This window comes from Mauremys reevesii, linkage group 15 (genome assembly GCF_016161935.1).
Source record: "Mauremys reevesii isolate NIE-2019 linkage group 15, ASM1616193v1, whole genome shotgun sequence".
In the NCBI taxonomy this organism is placed as follows: domain Eukaryota; kingdom Metazoa; phylum Chordata; order Testudines; family Geoemydidae; genus Mauremys; species Mauremys reevesii.
Genome location: NC_052637.1, coordinates 10,725,527 through 10,746,812, shown reverse-complemented (window position 1 = coordinate 10,746,812; position 21,286 = coordinate 10,725,527). Strand labels below are relative to the sequence as shown.

The 21,286-nt window shown below is 44.1% G+C and overlaps 1 protein-coding gene across 1 annotated transcript; it reads right to left on the bottom strand.

The window, feature by feature from the left end:
* Positions 1-2,096: 2,096 nt before the first annotated feature.
* LOC120383193 (olfactory receptor 6N1-like) lies at positions 2,097-2,975 on the bottom strand (the record flags this gene model as incomplete). The annotated part of the gene is made up of 1 exon (XM_039500959.1): positions 2,097-2,975. A coding segment is annotated over exon 1 (879 nt), but the record flags the coding sequence as incomplete, so codon positions are not given.
* Positions 2,976-21,286: the final 18,311 nt, after the last annotated feature.

Sequence of the window (21,286 nt, the reverse complement as noted above, 5' to 3'; positions counted from 1 at the left end):
ACATTTCCTTAAATTATTTTGATATTGTCTCCATACAATATATTTCTATTGTCTATAGATCCGTTCCATTTCTGCATCACACAAATCTCCATACACCTGCTTTTGAGAAATTCATATACAAACATGAAGTTCTCATTTTTTTAACCCAAGTTTTCTCAGATGAACCCAAATAAAATTATTGTTTCAGCTTTTTGGCAACAAACCACTTGATTTATTTATTATTAGTTTGGTTGCCAAATTGATTGGGAAAACATTATTCTCACCCCATTTGGGGGCTGATTGGTTTGTTTGTTTTTATGGTGATGGTGTGTGACCTTTCTAAAAAGGGTCCCACTTCAACCTGTCATTCAGCTGACTAACTTTGTGTCTCCAAATCTTAGTTGTGAACATTGCCCAAAGTGATTCCTTATATAACCCTTCTTCCAGTTGGAGTCAGCAGCAACAGGGGCCAGGTTCAATATCTAAGGGTTCCTTTCCAATAATACAACACAAAACGGGCTCGAGCTCCCACCCAGTAACCTGAGACAATTACACATTACCCCTTGGGCACCTCTAGAGGCAACAGTCCCCCTCTCACAAGCACAGTGTCTGAGTGTAGAAAAGAAAGTTTTAATAAAAAGGGGGAAAGTAACCTGGCATTAACTTGGGAAAACGCTGCAAGCAGGATTCATAACATAAAACCATGGGGCTGGCTTGACACCGTGTTCTGAGAACGAGCCCTCTCGGGACATGCACTCATTGCAGTGAGTTTTGGAGACAATCATTGTAACAGGTCTCCTCCCTTTGAACTGTTCTATGCAGTTGGTGGCAGCAGCGCAGCTGGTGCTCTGCAGGGCCACATGCAGAGTCCCTCATCAGTGATCGTTTGACAGACCTGGCCCCAGAAATGGCCTCCGTTCTACGGGTCCCCTAGCCAATTCCTAGCTGGGTCTGTACAGTCCCAGCGTCCCTGGCTTGTGAGTCTGTGAGCCTGGTGCTGTTGCTTTGCTGGAGCTTGTCAAAGCCAGGTTTAGTTCAGATAAGAGGTATAAAGCTATTTTTGGTGAAGTGTCCAGAGGTCATTGCTGGCACCTGGCTGTTCATCAAACGAGAGCGGACATGCACCAGCCCTTGTAATCTGAGCAGATTCCCCAAGCACTTAGACAAACTCACCGGTTAAGATTAAACATTAAAATAAGTTTATTAACTACACAAAGATAGATTAAGTGATCCAAGTGTTGGGTAACTATCTCTGACTTTTATGCCTAAGAAAAAAAAACATTAAAAACGCATTCTAAATCCTAAACTTTATCAGACTTAGTAATACTTGATTCAAACAGCTTTTCTCACCACACTGAATGTCACAGGCAGGTTACAGTTCTTAATACACAGGCTGAATTCCCCTCTCAGCCTCGGATGAACCTCTCCAGTTCAAAGTCTTTGTCTTCCCAGCTTTCTTGTTGCCTCCAGAATAGGTGGGGGAAGAAAGAGTTGGTCTCATGATGCCACTGTCCCTTATTTTTTACTCTCAATTCATGTCCCTGGAAAAAAACTAGCCCAGACATGTCCTGGTGGGCCTTGCTGAATCACAGAGTTCAGCAATTCCCATTGTGTGGTGCTTGCACAACTGTCTTATAGAATTGTGAATCTCTTGTTTACAATTCCCCTGCTGGTCAATGGCTGCTGATGATCGTTTAACACCCACCTAGGTGTGGGCCAGCTCCTTTGTTGTCACTGGAGAACTAACAGTGGGTGGCTCCCAGACTCCCAACATATTTCAATAATAACCACATAACAAAATCTCATACTGCCATATACAATGATGATATACATATTGTAACAGAAGAATAAGTTTCAGCAGATCATGACCTTACATATGATACCTCACAAGGCATGTTTTTTATAAAATATCACAACCAAATACAAAAGATGAATATAGAAGTTGCAGGGGGCTACTTTGAGGTACAGTGCATCACAGGCTTATTGCTTCAATCACTCAGGCAGCTTTCAAAACCTCAAGCTAAATTATTATCTCATAGTCTCTGCATGTTTTTGTGAAAGACACATTTACTGACTGCTTTGCTCAAGGCTTCCTTGACCTCTCTGTTTCTCAGGCTGTAGATAAGGGGGTTTATCAGGGGAGTTAGGACCGTGAAGCAAAGAGAGAGCACTGTCTTTAGATCTCTGAGTGTATTACGTTTCGGTAGTATGTGGACAATGATTATGGTGTTATAGAAAATTGTCACCACAGTGAGGTGAGAGGAGCACGTGGAAAAGGCCTTTTGTCTCCCGGTGCTGGAAGGGATTTTCAGGATGGTGGCGATGATACACACATAGGAGGTCAGGGTTAGTAGGAATGGAGGCAGGGTGAATACGGAGACTATTATGAAATCCCCCAATATGCTCAGGTGTGTGTCACTGCAGGAGAGTTCTATCAGTGGGACGGGATCACAATAGAAATGGTCAATTTCATTCGGGCCACAGAATACTAACTGTGATAGGAATGAGATAAGGATTGTAATAGCCAAACAACCACTTAACCATGACCCAGTAGCCAACTGGATGCAAAACCTGTTATTCATAAGAGTTGAATAGTGCAGAGGTTTACATATCGCTAGATACCGATCATAAGACATTGCTGTTAGGAGACAGCATTCCGTAGCTGCCAGATAGCCAGAGAAATACAGTTGCGTGATGCAGCCGCCGACTGAGATGGTTTTGTCCCCAGTCAGCAGACTGGCCAGTAACCTGGGTAGGATGGTGGAGGTGTAGCAGATCTCCAAGTAGGACAAGTTGCCCAGGAAGAAGTACATGGGGGTGTGAAGGTGCTGATCAGTCACAACAAGCACCACAATGAGAGTGTTCCAAGCCACGGTTGCAATATAGATCACTAGGAACATTAGAAAGAGAAGAATTTTCTGCTTAGCGAGATCCCTGAATCCCAGAAGGATAAATTCTGTGACGGTTGTTTGGTTTCTCCAATCTGTGCCTGCCATGGGTTGAGTCTAGGAACAAAAAAAACCAAGGTGAGCAATTGAATTGGAAGAATGTAGCATGAAATGTTAATCAAATCTCGTGAATGAATACCAAAAATATTTAGAATATTCCCTTCCTAAAGGCTAAATGTAGACTTCAGAGCAAAGTGTCAGTAGTTTCAGTCCGAGGACAGAACATTGGTACCCATGTAGACCTCCCTCTGCCATATCAGAGCAATGACAAATATAACAGCCTATTTCTCTGGTAGACAATTGTTCTGATCTGTCATATTAGAACTTGGCTATCTATCATATCCCATCCCAAGACATACCAGAGCTTAACAATGATGCTTAAGTTCTGTATTTCACTTCTGTCAATAGCCAGAATCATGCCAGGTCTTAGGAGTCAAAACCAATATGTACATCAACTAAAATCTTAGACTCAGATTTTTCATTGCAGTCTAGTGTCCAAATACACTGATCTCTTGTTAGAATTAATGGAAATTAATCTATATGGAACGATGCAGCCTCTGGCGGGACACTACTGAGAGTATCAATTCAGGATAAGATTGCTTTGAGCAGGGCAGTTACAGCCCAAAACTGGAGTTCCTTTACTATTAAGGCACGGCAAACTAGCCAAACAGAGAGGACTTTGGTTTTACCTCACTGGCGATCCATAAGTCAAAAAAGGAATTCCCTTAGATACTCCTGTTTCCCCACCAGCATCACTCCTTATGGTGATGACTGGTTATGAAAACCAATATCCCAGTAAAAGAAGAAAGGTTCTCCTGACCCCAAAGGACCAAGCCCCTGACCCAGGTCAATATACATATCAGATCTTACCCACAAATCACACTGTTGCCAATCCTTTAGAATCTAAAATCTAAAGGTTTATTCATAAAAAAGAAAGAAATATAGATGAGAGCTAAAATTGGTTAAGTGGAATCAATTACATACAGTAATGGCAAAGTTCGTGGTTCAGGATTTTAGCAGTGATGGAATAAACTGCAGATTCAAATCAAGTCTCTGTAGTACATCCACAGCTTGGATGCGACATTCATTCCTCCGTTCAGAGCTTCAGTTTGTAGCAAAGTTCTTCCAGAGGTAAGAAGCAGGAATGAAGACAAAATGGAGATGATGAGCCTGCCTTTTATAAACCTTTTGATATGTGGCTTGTGCTTCCTTTGTCTCAAATACAAGCTACCCAGCACATGGCATGGAAAAACCTTAGAGTTCTATCCATAGGCATTTCCCTGTATGCCTTTCTGAGTCACAAGCTGTATCTGCCTTCTCTGAATGGGTCAGTTGTATAGCTGATGGTCCTTAATGGGTCATCAAGCAGGCCAGGATGATGCAAATTGTGTGAGGTGTCACCCAGAATCATAGCACAAGTTTGAAATACAGACAGTACAGAGCCAATACTAATAACTTTAAATATAAACATGACACATGCAAACAGGTAGCATAATCATAACCAGCAAATCATAACCTCCTCATAGACACCTTACTTAATCTCCCTTGTACAAGATTTGGTGCTACTACAGAATCTTAGTTGCAACAATGGTCTATACAGTCGCACTTTGTGTCAATAATGTCACAACATATATCCTGGTATATTCAACATTTCAATGCCCTGTAGGAAAAGGAACAAATTTCATCCCCTCACAAGAGATCAGTTTACATTGTAAATGATGAAGTGGAGTAAATTCTCCCTTCGTTCCTGTGTTGGTGATGGTGACGTGCTCAGGGACTGGCAGCACCTTTTCTGTTTCCTGATGTGGAATATGTAGCAGTAATAAAATACAGCTCTTTGGAGGGTGGATCTTAGGAAGGGGCAAAACCGGGCTCATGTGCAACACTAACAGGGGAGTGACCCCACCCCACTCCATACTGATTGTGAGATGATAATATAAGAACAAGAAAGGCATGGGGAGAAAGGAGCGGGGAGATGCTGTCCTTGAACTCAGAGTCTAGAAACAATCTGGCATGGGTCATCTGGGCTGGTAAGACTATCAGCATTTGCCACCCCATTGGGCACATGTTGAGCCAGATTCTCAGCTGATGTAAATCAAGGTAGCTCCATTTGTTTCAGTGGGGCAGATCCACAACTGAGGACCTGTCACAAGACATGGATCTCACGCTCCATTTCTGTGAAATGGTGCTATGAATGCTGACTGGCACTGTGTTGGGAAGGTGAGGCTAAAACTGCTAATATTCACCTGAAGAAGAGCTCTGTGTAGCAAAAAAGCTTCTCTCCTCCATCAACAGGAGTTAGTGCATAAAAGATATTATCTCACCACCTTGTCCATCTACTATTCACAAAGCACATTCATCCCTCAGTTTGGTGGTGGTATACGAATATAGTCAGGAAAATGGTGCTCACCTGTAAGCACAGCACAGCCCAAGCTTTAAGCAATGAGCTCTTATTTCTCAGGGCCTGGCCACTAGGACATAGGTTTGTTAGCTGAGGTTCTTGTCTCTCCTCTTTCTGCAGAAACGGGATTTTCTCATTGAAGAGACATGCAGTTACCTGAAGTGTTGAGCAGGTGCGTTTGATCTACCTTTGTATAATGAGCTTCTCCTTCGATTTACAAAGTGTAAATGCTGCATCATATTTGCATTTGGTCTTCACACTTTTTAATATGATCCCACTTCAACCTTTCTCCCACTTGGTTCATTTTGTGTCTCCAAAGCTTTATAGCTAATAATGCCCCATGGGACTTGTACAGCATGACTTGTATAACTGAAACTTTCTTTTAAGTCTAATGATCCTTTCTGTAAAATATTTGACATCATGAACAATCATATCAGCTTACAGTTTTGGGACATACCTGTCCAAGGTGATAGCCTGTTATAATGTACTTACACCACACCTTTATTAATATTCAATATATGCTGCAAACTACTGGGTTTCTGAAAATAGCTGGCCATATATCACCCTTACACATGCTTTCACTTAAGGAAGAAAAACCAAATGCACAAGTACAGAATGGGGGATGAATAGCTTGGCAGCAGCACTGCTGAGAAAGATCTGGGAGTTGTGGTTGATCACAACCTCAACATGGGTCAGCAATGTGATGTTGTTTCAAAAAAAGCAAATGCAATTTTAGGTTGCATTAACAGAGGCATATCATGCAAGTCACGGGAGGTGATAGTCCAGCTCTCCTCCGCTCTGGTTAGGCCTCGGCTGGAGACTGTGTCCAATTTTGATCACCAACGTATAGAAAGGATGTAGAGAACTGGAAAGGATCCGGAGGATCTAGAGGCGAGCCATATGAGGAAAGGCTGAAGGAATTGATTATGTTTTGTTTGGAAAAGAGGAGATTAAGGGGGGACATGATAATGGTCTATAAGGTGCCACAGGATTCTTTGCTGCTTTTTCAAATACATGGAAGATTGAAAAAAAAAAGGAGAAATTTTGTTCTCTCTTGCACAGAGAGCAGGACAGGAAGCAATGGGTTCAAACTGCAGCATAGCAGATTAATCTCAGGAAAAACTTCCTAAATGCAAGAACAGTAGGACAATGGAACAGACCTCCTAGAGAAGTCATGGAATCTCCTTCACTGGAAGTTTTCAAAAGGCGCTGGACAACCATCAGTCTTGGAAGGCTGAGAACAAACAAGTCCTGCATCTTGGCAGGGGGTTAGACTAAATGACCCTTGAGGTCCCTTCTAACCCAATGGTTCTATGCTGCCAACTAGTGGCCATTTAACAGTATGACTTTCTAATTATTTTATTGGCCACTGAAATCTATTGGTCACTTGTCAGTATTTTTGACCCCCCTTTCATTTCCTCTACTCTGCTGCCATCTAATGTCAATTTCTCAGAATGACAGCCTGTTACTCAACTGTCCTGTAGAACCTTACAAAAGTGAGAGACATTTGCCATACTCTCTCTCTTCCACCTCCATCTACAAATACCACCACCAAGTGACTAAAGTGCTGATCAAAGGGCAGAGCCTGGGTGAAGGGCAACCAGTTAGCCTGTGGTGAGAAGCATCTAAGTTGTAAGGGTACTGGGTGTTAACATTAATCAGAATCTGTTTTGTTTTTATTTCTTTTGGTAACTTATCTGAACTTTTTGCCTATCACTTGTAATCACTTAAAATCTACCTTTTGTATCCAATAAATTTACTTTTATGTTTATCCTCACCCGTGAGTTTGTCTGAAGCGTTTAGTAAATCTGCTCAGGTGGCAAAGGCTGTGCATGTCCATTTTCCCTTGAAGTAAGTGGTGAATCAATTAATAAATTGGCATTGTTCTGTCCAAGGTGGTATATCCCTGAGGTACAAGGCTGGGAGCTGGTGGGATCCAGTTGGTGCCTTTCTCTGTGAGATTCATGAGTGGCTGTGGGAGCATTCATGCAATCTAGCTGGGTGTGGGGCTCCATCTGCTGCTGGACTGAGTTATAACAGCACCTGGAGGAGTTTGCTGCTTGTCACTAGCAGAGCATTGTGACAGACACCCCAGGTTAGTGTGTTCAGGGGGCAGAGCAGGTCTCACAGTTCCAGTTGTACCTAGGGAAACCACCTAGACCGTCACAGTTTCCCACTGGAGGAGAATCCAGTGATGTGGCCTCTTAGTGTAACTCATTTGTTTACACTATATACACAAATCCTGGAACAGAGGTGGCCAAAGACAACACGCAGGGTCTCCCCTTTTTAAGGGATCTCAGACCATAAGCCAGGAGGAAGACTAGTGTGCAAGCACCTTTCCCCCACACAATAGTTTCAGTCTAGGACACTGAGGGTGAAGGCTGGTCTTCACCAGTGAGTGGTAGCTGGGCAAGGCAGGATACTTCTCCGTATGACCTCTCTGACGAGTGTTGCTGTGCTTCTTTCTAATGCTATTGCATCATGTATTTACATATTTTTGATGCAACAGCCCGCTGGTCTGTATCCTAATAACTATTGCAATAACTTTCGTATAGATCCATTGTCGTTCCTAGTATGTGCTGTATGGGTTGCCTGACCATTCTGTGTGTTGGATGCTCATTTCTGAGAGGTTTCTGCCTCTCCCAAAGGAACTGAAAATATATTGTTTGAAATGGGAAAAGAAATGTCCAGCCTTCTCAACCCTGAGGCCCCTGGGATTATGCACGGTGCCCAGTTTTTGGGGTCACCCTGCTTTAAAGTAAACTTCTTAGGTTTACTGATCTCTTTTATTTGGCAAATGTTCATCCCAAGTGGCACTGGGGAGTTCTCAAAACTGTACCTGCAAAAGTGTCAGAGAAATTGTAGAGATGACAATTGGAAAGGGTTTTCCATAAATGTGTCCTTTTATAGTCATCACTTTTTGAGCCCCTCCCTGGTGACAGAATGGAACCTGGACATTTGGAGGCTGCCTAACTAGTCTCCCCAATCCCTGACAAGGAGAGAGACAATGTATTCGAACTTGCATCCTAATTGAAATACCTGAGGTGGTGAAAAGCAGCCCTAAGTACAGAGTAACTGCACAGGGGTTGTTCTAAGGTAACTAACCTGTGGGCATGTCATGGTTATTATTAAACTGCAAAACATCACCATTTGCAATGTCAGGGACTGGATATTTACATGGATATCAGTAATGTCCAGAGTTATAATGAATGACAACCAACATTCTGGAAGGGATATTAAACCTCATGGGCTTGAGCCAATCTCTATGTAACACAGACCATGGTGAGAGCTATATGGGGGGCAGATTATCCCACCTCTACCTGCTATGGGATTCTTCCACCTTCCTCTTAAACATCTGGTTTTGGCCTCTGTCAGACAGGATATTAGACTAGATTGACCTAGTGTCTGATCCAGTCTGGCAGTTCCTATTTTCCTATGAAAAGAGAACAGGTAAATCTGGGGTCATTCTGCTCAAAGCACAGACCAGTATCTGGGTTCTGGAATACTTGCTTTAGATACTAGTTGAAGAGGGCACATTTGACAGGATATATCTTCATCCACTAGAGGGCAGTCCCCATCCCCCCATTTCCTTAAATTATTTTGATATTGTCTCCATACAACATATTTCTATTGTCTATAGATCCATTCCATTTCTGCATCACACAAATCTCCATACACCTACTTTTGAGAAATTCGTATACAAGCATGAAGTTCTCATTTTTTTAACCCAAGTTTTCTCAGATGAACCCAAATAAAATTATTGTTTCAGCTTTTTGGCAACAAACCACTTGATTTATGTATCATTAGTTAGGTAGCAAAATAGACTGGGAAAACATTAGTCTCAACCCATTTTTGGGTTGGTTGGTTTGTTTTTATGGTGATGGTGTTTGAACCTTTAAATAAGGGTCCCACTTCAACCTATCTTTCAGCTGAATAATTTTGTGTCTCCAAATCTTTGTTGCGAACATTGCCCAATGTGACGTATTGATTCCTTATGTAACCATTCTTCCAATTGGAGTCGGCAGCAAAAGGGGCCAGGTTCAATATCTTAGGGTTCCTTTCCAACAATACAACACAAAACCGGAAACAGCCCCAACCCAGAGGCAAAAGTTCCCCTTTCACAAGCACAGAGTCTGAGTGCAGAAAAAAAGTTTTAATAAAAAGGGGGAAAGTAACCTGACAATAACTCGGGAAAACACTACAAGCAGGATTCATAACATAAAATCATGAGCAAAACAGCCACCCCACAGTATGTAGGGCAGTGTCCTTGTGCCTCAGTTTCTTAAGTCCAACAACCAAAAGTTCCTTTAGGGTGCCCCTCCCTTCACCACACCCCACTCACAGTTATTGTCCTTGGTCAATAAAGACCCAGAGTTCAGAAGTGCATCTGTATGAGTTCACCTCCCACCCAGGGGGGGTGGGGTGTTGGGGAGAAAAAAAATCACTTTGTTCGCTCCGCTGTCCAGGTTCTTGTCCTGACATCTGCGGCTCCACTGGCCAGTCCCTGTACCCTCTGAGTGGTTTGAGGGCCCACAACTTAACACAGCTCTCTGTGATTTCAGCTGTTAGCGAGCAAGCCCAACTACTAGTGCAGGCTGGCCAGTCTCTGGAATCAGAGATACTTTCCCAAAACAGGTCTAATGCTTAGAGCTGGTTATTGGTGATTTCAATTCTGTTGGTTTGTAACAAGACTTTTCAAGTGACTCTTACTAAACTCTATTATTAAACAGTAATGAAAAAAAAGGCCACACCACAAACTACCTGTCCCCGCCCTCTCTCATTTCCACTGGCCTTTGGCACCCCTATATCCTGCTTACCGAATGCAGTTTAGCTGAGGGTGAGTCCCTCCATCAGAATATGTCCAGTACAGTTCTGCTGCCCTTGATCCCCACATAAGGATACAAAACTCTTTTATGACCTCTGCTCCAATAACAAAGTGACTTGTGATCCAACACCACCAAAAGTCATTATTTGGGCAAAGCATTTCCATTGCGCCTAGGCAGAACTGGCATGTCTATGCAAACAAGGTCAGTTCATGAAATCATCTTTCCTAGTTCATCACTAGAAGTCAGGGGAGAATTCATGCAGACCTTGCTTAGAATTATAAAAAGGAGAAGATCCCACAGGGAGAAATATTTCACAAGTTGATGAAACACTAGGCGAAGTCCTGTTAAAACCTACTGCCCATAGAATAATACATAATATTAAGTCTATGTCTGCTGCCACCTACTGGGCATTTCAGAAAATACCTGTCCATTTCTCCTGCTTTGAATGTGCTGCCATCTAGTGGACACTTTGCAGCATCACTGACCTTTCCTTTTCACATACAGGACTCTATCCTCTTCTGAAATATATTGGCCAATAAGGCGGACCTTTCCTCATTTCTTTCAGTCTGCTGCCCCTAGGGTCGATTACACAGCATGACAGTCTATTGCTCTGTTCTTAGCCTCTGCTCTCTTCTGGAGTTGACTACAGTGGATGTTGTAGCTGCCTCTTTCCATCCTTGATGCTCTTGTGTCCCCGTTGGCCATTGTTCTACAATGGTGCACTTTTCCCATCTTTAGGTAGTGTTGGTTACCTAGCTAGGCTCACTGTTTCACATTCCTTTATTAACACGGCTTCAGAATTTCTTCATTTATACATTGCTCACTCACATTCCTCACTTTGGTTTCTAAAGATATTTCCAGTTCATTGCATAGCATAGAGGCTCAATGATCCACACAATTCTTTCCTGACCATTTGCACTGATGCCATCTAATCTGTATGATACAGCTTTACCTCTGTCCATTTCCCTTTGCCGGTCATTTGGCAACATCACTTTTCCTTTCATGACTTCCACTTTGTCTGCTATCCACTAGACAGCACTGCTGCAGCTTTCCAATATCTGTACCTTCTAGTGACCCGAGAGAGCATAATCACATCTTTCCTCCTTTCTTACCTACTGCTAGGTGTGCACTGCTCCAAATTAGAGCCACTGGGAACAGAACAGTACAACAGCATGATTGCAACATTAGTGGCTACAAAAGCACATACAATAATAGCAGTTGTATCCGATGTGCATCCAACAAAGTGGGTATTCACCCACGAAAGCTCATTATTTGCCTGTTAGTCTATAAGGTGCCATAGGACTCTTCGCTGCTTTAACAATAGCAGCGGCTCTCAAAGGTTTAGCAGGGGTTTCCCATCCATCCAGTGCATTTCTGTTGCTGTGGGGTTTGTTTCCAATGGAAATGCATAGATTGAACCTGTATTAGAGAGAGTCTGTGACTGTGCAGAGGAGAGACAACACAACACACACAGCCAAAAAACATTTGATGAGAGAACCAACCATGACAGAACCCCACAGACTATTTCAAAGGGATTTGGGTGCCTAATTCTGTTAGGTCCCTTGGAAAATGGTTTCTGTAGGGCTCAAATCCTACCATTCTCACTAGTGCCCAGCTCCCCTACCCCTGGCGTGCTCCCAGTGACTGAGCTAGCACTGCCATTTTGACATCACAGGAGTTCTTCCCGTTGGTAGGTTGTAGCCACTTCCTCTCACCGTAGGTTGTCTCACGCCCCGAGGGGAGGGCCATCCATGGAGCAAAGCTGTCTAAGGCACCCGGGCCGGCTGCACACGGTGCCCTGAGAACTAGCCCTCTCGGGACGTGTACTCATTGCAATCAGTTTTAGGGACACTCATTGTAACAGGTCCCTTCCCTTTGAACTGCTCTGTGCAGCTGGCAGCACCAAAGCAGCTTCTGCCCTGCAGGGTCACATGCCAAATCCCTCCTCGGCGCCCGTTTAACAGAGACAACTCCAGGAATGGCCTCAGTTCTACATGTGCCCTGGAAAACCCCCACCTGGGTCTGGACAGTCTTAGTGCCCCTGACTTGTGAGTCTAGCTCTTTGTGTGCCCAACCTCCCAGCCTCCAAGCGCCCTGTGAGCCTGGGGCTGGTGCTTTGTCAGAGCTGGTCTGTCAGAGTTCCTTCACCACTCTGAACTCTAGGGTACAGATGTGGGGAGCTGCATGAAGACCCCTTAAGCTTTTTTTTTTCCAGCTTAGGTTAAAAACTTCTCAAGGCACAATTTCCCTCTTATGTCTTACATTAAGTAACACTGCCACCACCAGGTCATTTAAACAAATATTTAGGGAGAGCCACTTGGAGCTCTACTGTCCCTAAATAATGCCTCAAACCCCTACACCCCTCTTCCTGGGCAGGCTTGAGAATATATCCTCACCAATTAGTCCTGGTGAACCAAGACCCAAACCCTTGGATCTTAAAACAATGAACAATCAAGCAGGTTCTTAAAAGAAGAATTATAATTAAAGAAAAAAAGTGAAAGAATTTAGAACATAGAAGATCTCTCCTCTAGGCAAACTTCAAAGGTACAACTCAGGAATAGTCTCCCTCTTCTTGCAAAGGAAATCACAAACAAAAATAAAAGTAACCTGACACATTTCTTCTGTTATTACTTATTACAAGGGAGTTAGATGACTGCCTCCTGGATCTTCTCTGGCAAAAGCACACACACCCAACAATAATAAAGACTTTCCCCCACCCCTCCCAGATTTGAAAGTATCTTGTCCCCTTATTGGTCTTCTAGTCAGGTGTCAGCTAGGTTATGTGAACTTCTTAACCCTTTACAGGTAAAAGAGAAAGTAACCCTTAACTATATGTTTATGACATGCTCCCACCTGGGTTTAGCTCAGATAAGAGCTATGACTCTGTTTCTGGTGAAGTGTCCAGAGGGCACTGCTGGGGCCTGGCTGTTTGCATCCGGCCTGTGTGACTGCAGTGAAGGTGGTGTTGCAGAGGGGTATGATGGCAATAATCACAATTTCATGGGTGGCAGATTTCCCATGCTTGTGTCCCCATCTATGCTGCACCAGGAGTTAGTATTTTTATTGTCCAAAAAGAAATGTTGATCAAAACCAGCTTTTTTTATGGAAATAAAAAAATTGGTGAAAATTGTCTCCATTCTGCCTGGTGCCCATTAAACTCCATATTGGAAAGATGGTTATGGCCACTTCCCTCCCTGGTTTTTCCACTTAGATGGACAACACTGACCCGTGTTCTGGCTGGATTGTTCATTGTGTCCTTAGGGGTATAAGAAATGCAGCAAAAAACATGGTGTCACCCATTGTGTTTTATTTCTATTTGACTGAATTAGATTACAAATCTTTATTATCTAATATAGAGAAACAATGAACAGGGGACATACATAGGGATTTACTTTGAGCGTTAGTGGATTTTATGCCTTACACAATGTCAGCTCTGTGCAGTTCCAAACGTCGTACACACTCCTCACATAGGGTGAATGTTTAGTCAAGACCATGGACAAAAAAACCCTTCATATTCCATGTATCAGTTCTGAACGTTAGAGAGTAACAGATCTGTCCACAACTTCATTTTCCTATATGATGTGTTACATGGAGACAGCATGGAACTGTAAACACTGTCTCAATAACTCCCTAAAGATTATCTCCATTTTTTTTCACATTACTGGTGAGATTTTTCATGGGGGGTTTCAACTCAATTTCAATGGGGCTGATAGCCTGAGGTTTTCACAGCTGCCTGGCTGATTTAGGCAAAGTTGTTATCTATGAGTGTCTGCATGTTTTTGTGAAAGCCACATATTTACTGACTGCTTTGCTCAAGGCTTCCTTGACCTCTCTGTTTCTCAGGCTGTAGATGAGGGGATTTACCAGGGGAGTCAGGACTGTATAGCAAAGAGAGAGCATTTTGTTTAGGAAACTTAATGTGTCGCGTTTCGGTAGCAGGTACACAATCATTAGGGTTCCATAGTAAACTGTCACCACAATGAGGTGAGAAGAGCAGGTGGAAAATGCCTTTTGCCTCCCGGTGGTGGAAGGGATTCTCAGGATGGTGGTGATGATACAAACATAGGATGTCAGGGTTAGGAGAAATGGAGGCAGGGTGAATACACAGGCTAGTATGAAATTCAACAATACGATCAGGCGTGTGTCCCCACAGAAGAGTTTTATCAATGGGATGATATCACAATAGAAATGGTCAATTTCATTTGGGCCACAGAATATTAACTGTGACATGAATAATACAAAGAGATCAGTAACCAAACAACCATTAAACCATGACCCAGCACCCAAGTGGAGGGAAAATCTGGTATTTGTAAGAGCTGAATAGTGCAGGGGTTTACATATTGCTAAATATCGATCATAAGACATTGCTGCTAGGAGACAGCATTCTGTAGCTGCCAGAGCACAAAAGAAATACATTTGTGTGAAGCAACTACTGAATGAGATGGTTTTGTCCCCAGTCAGGAGACTGGCCAGCATCCTGGGCAGGATGGTGGAAGTGTAGCACGTCTCCAAGCAGGACAAGTTGCCCAGAAAAAAGTACATGGGGGTGTGAAGGTGCTGATCAGCCACAACAAGCACCACAATGAGGGTGTTCCCAGCCACAGTTGCCACATAGATCATTAGGAACATCAGGAAGAGAACAATTTTCATGTCAGGGAGATCCCTGAATCCCAGGAGGATAAATTCTGTGACCGTTGTTTGATTTCTCCGGTCTGCGTCTGCCATGTGTTGAGTCTAGGAACAATAAAGCAAACTGTGCAATTGAATTGGAAAAACACAGAGCTAAAAGGTAATCAAGAGTCATGAAGTAATTCAATAAATAGTCAGAAACTCCCCTCCCTCTTCTGGTTATCAGCTGAAATTTTAAGGCTAATCACAGACTTCAGTCAAAGTGCAAGGAGTCTTAATTCAACAACAAGTCTTTTGTATCCATGTGGACCACCCTCTGCCATATCAGAGCAATGACTAATATAACATTTCATTTCTCTGGTAGCTGAATACTGATAAACAGATCAGTCTCTTTCTTTAGCTACTACTGTATCCCATCTAGTGACATACTGAAGATTAACAATGATGCTTAAATGCAGTATTTCACTTATAACTAACAGGAGATATACTAATCTCCTAGAACTGGAAAGGACCTTAAAAGGTCATTGAGTCCAGCCTCTGCCTTCACTAGCAGGACCAAGTACTGATTATTGCCCCAGATCTCTAAGTGGTCCCCTTAAGGATTGAACTCACAACCCTGGGTTTAGCATTAGCAGACCAATGCTTAAACCACTGAGCTATTTCCCCCCCAGAATCATACTATGACTTAGGAATCAAAATCAGTAAATACATCAACTAAAATGTTGAACAGATTTCCAGTGCAGCCTATTTTCCTTAGGCATCGATTTTCTGTTAATTAATGGAAATTAACAATGTTTCCTGGTATATTCAATATTTCAATGTCCTGTAAGAGAAGGAATAATTCCCGCCCATCTGACAAGAAATCAGTTTATGCCATAAATTTATGAAGTGGAGTAAATTCTCCCTTAGTTCCTGTGGTGGTGATGGTGACATGGTCAGGAACTGGCAATGCCTTTTCTGTTCCCCGACGTTCACTATGTAGCAGTATCATAGAATCATAGAATTCAAGATCAGAAGGGACCATTATGATCATCTAGTCTGACCTCCTGCTAGATGCAGGCCACATAAGCCGATCCACCCACTCCTTTAGCAAGCGACCCCTGCCCCATGCTTCGGAGGAAGGCGAAAAACCTCCAGGGCCACTGCCAATCTTCCCTGGAGGAAAATTCCTTCCCGACCCCAAATATGGCGGTCAGCTGAACCCCGAGCATGCGGGCAAGACTCTCCAGCCATACCCTCTGGAAAAAGGTTATATCATATCATTGACCCATTGTACTATTTACCAGTGTGGCACTTAATTGACCTATTGACTAAGCCCGTTATCCTATCATACCATCTCCTCCATAAACTTATCTAGCTTAATCTTAAAGTCGTGGAGGTCCTTCGCCCCCACTGTTTCCCTCGGTAGGCTGTTCCAGTATTGCACTCCCCTGATAGTTAGAAACCTTCGTCTAATTTCAAGCCTGAATTTCCTGACTGACAATTTATATCCGTTTGTCCTCGTGTCCACATTAGCACTGAGCTGAAATAATTCCTCTCCTTCCTGGTATTTATCCTCTGATATATTTAAAGAGTGCAATCATATCTCCTCTTATCCTTCTTTTGGTTAAGGAAAACAAACCGAGCTCCTCAAGTCTACTTTCATACGACAGGCCTTCCATTCCTCGGATCATTCTAGTGGCCCTTCTTTGTACCCGTTCCAGTTTGAATTCATCCTTCTTAAACATGGGAGACCAAAACTGCACACAATACTCCAAATGAGGTCTCACCAACGCCTTATATAATGGGACTAGCACCTCCTTATCCCTACTAGAAATACCTCGCCTAATGCATCCCAAGATCGCATTAGCTTTTTTAACAGCCACATCACATTGCCTACTCATAGTCATCCTACGATCAACCAGGACTCCTAGGTCCTTCTCCTCCTCCGTTACTTCCAACTGGTGCGTCCCCAGCTTATAACTAAAATTCTTGTTAGTCATCCCTAAATGCATAAACTTACACTTCTCAATATTGAATTTCATCCTGTTACTAATACTCCAGTTTACAAGGTCATCCAAATCTCCCTGGAGGATATCCCAATCCTTTTCCGAATTGGCAATACCTCCCAACTTGGTGTCATCCGCAAACTTTATCAGCCCACTCCTACTCTTGGTTCCCAGGTCAGCAATAAATAGATTAAATAAAATCGGACCCAAAACCGAACCTTGAGGAACTCCACTGGTAACCCCCCTCCAACCTGACAGTTCCCCCTTCAATACTACCCTCTGAAGTCTCCCATTTAACCAGCTCCTTATCCACCTTTGGATTTTCATTTCGATCCCCATCTTTTCCAATTTAACCAGTAATTCTTCATGCGGTACCGTATCAAACGCCTTACTGAAATCCAGATATATTAGATCCACCGCATTTCCCTTGTCTAAAAAATCTGTTACTTTCTCAAAGAAGGAGATCAGGTTGGTTTGGCACGATCTACCTTTCGTAAATCCATGCTGTAATCTATCCCAGTTGCCATCGGCCTCATGCTCCGGAACCGCTCTCTCTTTTAAGATTTTTTCCATGACTTTGCATACTACAGATGTTAAACTAACAGGCCTGTAGTTACCAGGTCACTTTTTCCCCTTCTTGAATATAGGAACTACATTAGCTAATCTCCAGTCAAACGGTACAACCCCCGAATTTAGAGACTTATTAAAAATTATCGCTAACGGGCTAGCAATATCACTCGCCAATTCCCTTAATATTCTAGGATGAAGATTATCCGGGCCCCCCAATTTACTTCCGTTAAGTTGTTCAAGTTTGGCTTCTACCTCAGATACCGTAATGTCTACCCCCATATCTTCATTCCCATCGGTCCCTCTATCACTATTCCTTAGCCCTTCATTAGCCTCATTAAAGACCGAGGCAAAATATTCATTTAGATATTGTGCCATTCCAAGATTATCCCTAATCTCCACTCCGTTTAAAGTTTTAAGTGGTCCCACTTCTTCTTTCTTGGTTTTCTTCCTATTTATATGGCTAAAAAACCGTTTGCTATTGGTTTTAATCCCCTTCGCTAGGTCCATCTCCACCCGTCGCTTTGCCTTTCTCACTGCTTCCCTACACCCTCTGACCTCAATAAGGTAGGTTTCTTTGCTGATCCCTCCCATTTTCCATTCCTGGTACGCTTTCTGTTTTTTCTTAATAACCCCTCTAAGACGCTTGCTCATCCAGCTCGGTCTAAAACTGCTACCTACGAGCCGTTTTCCCCTTCTCGGGATACATGCCTCTGACAACTCTTGCAACTTCAACCTGAAGTAACCCCAGGCATCATCTGCCTTTAGATCCCTAAATATGTTAGTCCAGTCCACTTCCCTAACTAGTCGCCTTAATCGTAAACCCTAGTCTCAGATGCACTATTGATTATCCTCCCATTTATTTTGAAACGAATTAGCTCATGATCACTCGAGCCAAGGTTGTCCCCTACAATAATTTCCTCAACAAGGTCCTCGTTACTCACCAAAATCAAATCTAAAATGGCATCCCCCCTCGTCGGTTCAGCAACCACTTGATGAAGGAATTCATTAGCTATCACGTCTAGGAAAAGCTGAGCCCTATTATTATTACTAGCATTTGTTTCCCAATCTATATCCGGGAAGTTAAAGTCCCCCATGATCAAGCAGTTCCTATTAGTATTTACCTCCTTAAAAACATTAAAGAGCTCTCTATCTGTCTCCAAGCTAGACCCCGGCGGTCTATAGCACACCCCAATCACTATCCCGGGTGAGGCTCTGGTAGTTTTTTTCCCCAATGTGACCATTGCCCAGACAGACTCTGTATTATCCATTGCATTGCTAGTTATCTCATTACATTTCACCTCATTATTGATATACAATGCTACTCCCCCACCTTTACCTTTGCATCGGTCTTTCCTAAACAGCACATACCCTTCCATACCTGTACTCCAGTCATGGCTACCGTTCCACCATGTTTCGGTTATTCCTACGATATCCGGTTTCAATTCTCGGACCAGGAGCTCCAGTTCCTCCATTTTGTTACCTAAGCTTCTTGCATTGGTGAACAAACATCCTCAGTTTCCTGGTGGGCTCCTCTCACTCTTTTCACCCAACTCGGTAGGGACACAGTACTTCCAGTATGACTTGTAGATCTAGTATCCGTCCCCCCCCCTCTTCCTTACACCTAACCGTCCCCCTCTGGCTATATCTGTTGTTATCTTGTTGTTCTCACTCCCAATGTATAAATTTGGCGTGGAGAGCACCAGGACCTCTCCCAACCGTCTCCCCCCAGTGTCTAGTTTAAAGCTCTTTTAATCAGATGAGCCAGCCTCCCTCCTAGAAGTCTACTTCCTTCCCTACTTAGGTGGAGCCCATCCCGTGAGAACAGTTGTCTGTCCCCAAAAGCCTCCCAGTGCCCATACATCCCAAAGCCCTCCTTGTAACACCACTCCCTCAGCCAACTATTAATCATCACGATCCTGTCACCCCTTTGGCGCCCTTCAATAGGGACAGGTAGGATCCCACTGAAGATCACCTGAGCCTCAATTTCCTTGAGCGTCTTACCCAACCTAGCATAGTCTCCCTTGATCCTTTCTAGCGAGAATCTAGCAGTGTCATTCGTTCCCACATGAAGGATGACCAAAGGGTTCTTACCTGCTCCTCTTAGGATCCTTTTCAACCTCAGGTCCACATCCCGTATTTTAGCACCCGGTAGACAGCACACCCTTCTGTTCTCCGGATCGGCCCTGGTCACAGGCCTGTCCAACCTTCTCAGTATGGAATCCCCAATCACGTAGACCTGCCTTCGCCTGGGGACAGTGCGGTCCTCTAACCTATCCTCCATCCCCCCTGGTTGCAAGCTCCTTCCATTCCTATCATCCCTTGTGGTTCCCCTTAAGCCATCCTGCATCCTCCCTGGGCCCAAACTTGGTGCTACTTCCATAGACTCCTCCCCTTTTTCTATGGGACTGGCCGCTCGTCTCTTTTTTCTTGGCCTCCCACTGTCAGTGACCATCTGCTTTACCCCTTCCTCATTCTCCAAACCTTCAAACCTGTTCCTTAGCTCAATTTCCCCCTCACTGGCTCTCCTTTTCCTTGGCCTGCTTCTCACGGTCACATGCTTCCACCGCCCATCTTCCTCATCTGGTGGTCCCCCCTCAGTGGCCTCAGCCCCTGCTCCCCCCTGTGCCCCTGGGCGTTCCCCCTCAGTTACTGCTTGCCATTGCTCCATCAGCTGCTCGAACCCCCTTCTATTCTCTATCAGGGTTTCTACCTGCAGCTCTAGGCCCTGGATCTTTTCCTCCAGCAGCTCTATTAGGCGGCACTTCATGCATACATAGTACTGTTCTGGGTCCCCCGCTAGGACCAGGTACATACCGCAGCTGCTGCATGCTCTCATCCTCAGTGTGTCCTCTGCTGCTTGGCTCATGGCTGCTGGCTGCTGCTGTCTCGGCCTCGCTTGGTGTTCTTACCTGGGGAGCACAGGGGACACGGTGCCGCCCCCTTCCACCTCCCCCTCCAAACTCCCACTCAAAGCTCCCCTGTTAGCTGCCCTGTTGGCCGGCTTCTGGGCCGCTGCGATCAGCTGTGCCACTGCCTGGCTGGGCGGCCGCTTTTATAGGCCCCCTCCTCCGCCTAGCTCCGCCCCCTAATCAGGGCTCAGCAGTCTGCCCCGACAGAGAGAGACACAAGCACCCCAAAGACAGACGCAAACACAAGATACCTGGCTCCTCCAATGGGAACTCCCACTCAAAACTCCCCTGTTAGCCGCCCTGTTGGCCGGCTCCTGGGCCGCTGTGAATAAAATACATCTCTTTGGAAGGTGGATGTAAGGAAGGGACAAAACTAGGCTGATGTAAAACCCTAACTGGGGAGTGACCTTCCCCATGCCATAATGATTGTGGGTTGATAACACAAGAACAAGAAAAGCACTGGGGGGTGAGAAGATGCTGTCCCTGAATTCAGAGTCTAGAAACAATCTGGCATGTGTCATTCTGGCTAGTAAGACTCTATCAGCATTTTCCACCCCATTGGGGCACACTGTGAGCCAGATTCTCAACTCATGTAAATCAAGGTAGCTCTGTTTGTGTCATTGGGGCAGATCCCCAACTGAGGACCTGTCACAAGACATGGATCTCACGCTCCATCTCTGTGAAATGGTGCTATGAACGCTGACTGGCACTGCTATGGGAAAGTGAGGCTAAAACTGCTAATATTCACCTGAAGAAGAGCTCTGTGAAGCTCAAAAGCTTCTCTCCTCCACCAACAGGAGTTAGGGCAATATAAGTTATTACCTCACTACCTTGTCCATCTAATATTCACAAAGCACATTCATGCCTCTGTTTGGTGGTGGTATACGAATATAGTCAGGAAAATGGTGCTCACCTGTAACCACAGCACAGCCCAGGCTTGAAGCGATGAGCTCTTATTTTTCAGGGCTTGCCACCAGGACGTAGGTTCATCGGCTAAGGTTCTTGTCTCTTCTCTTTTTGAAGAAATTGCATTTTC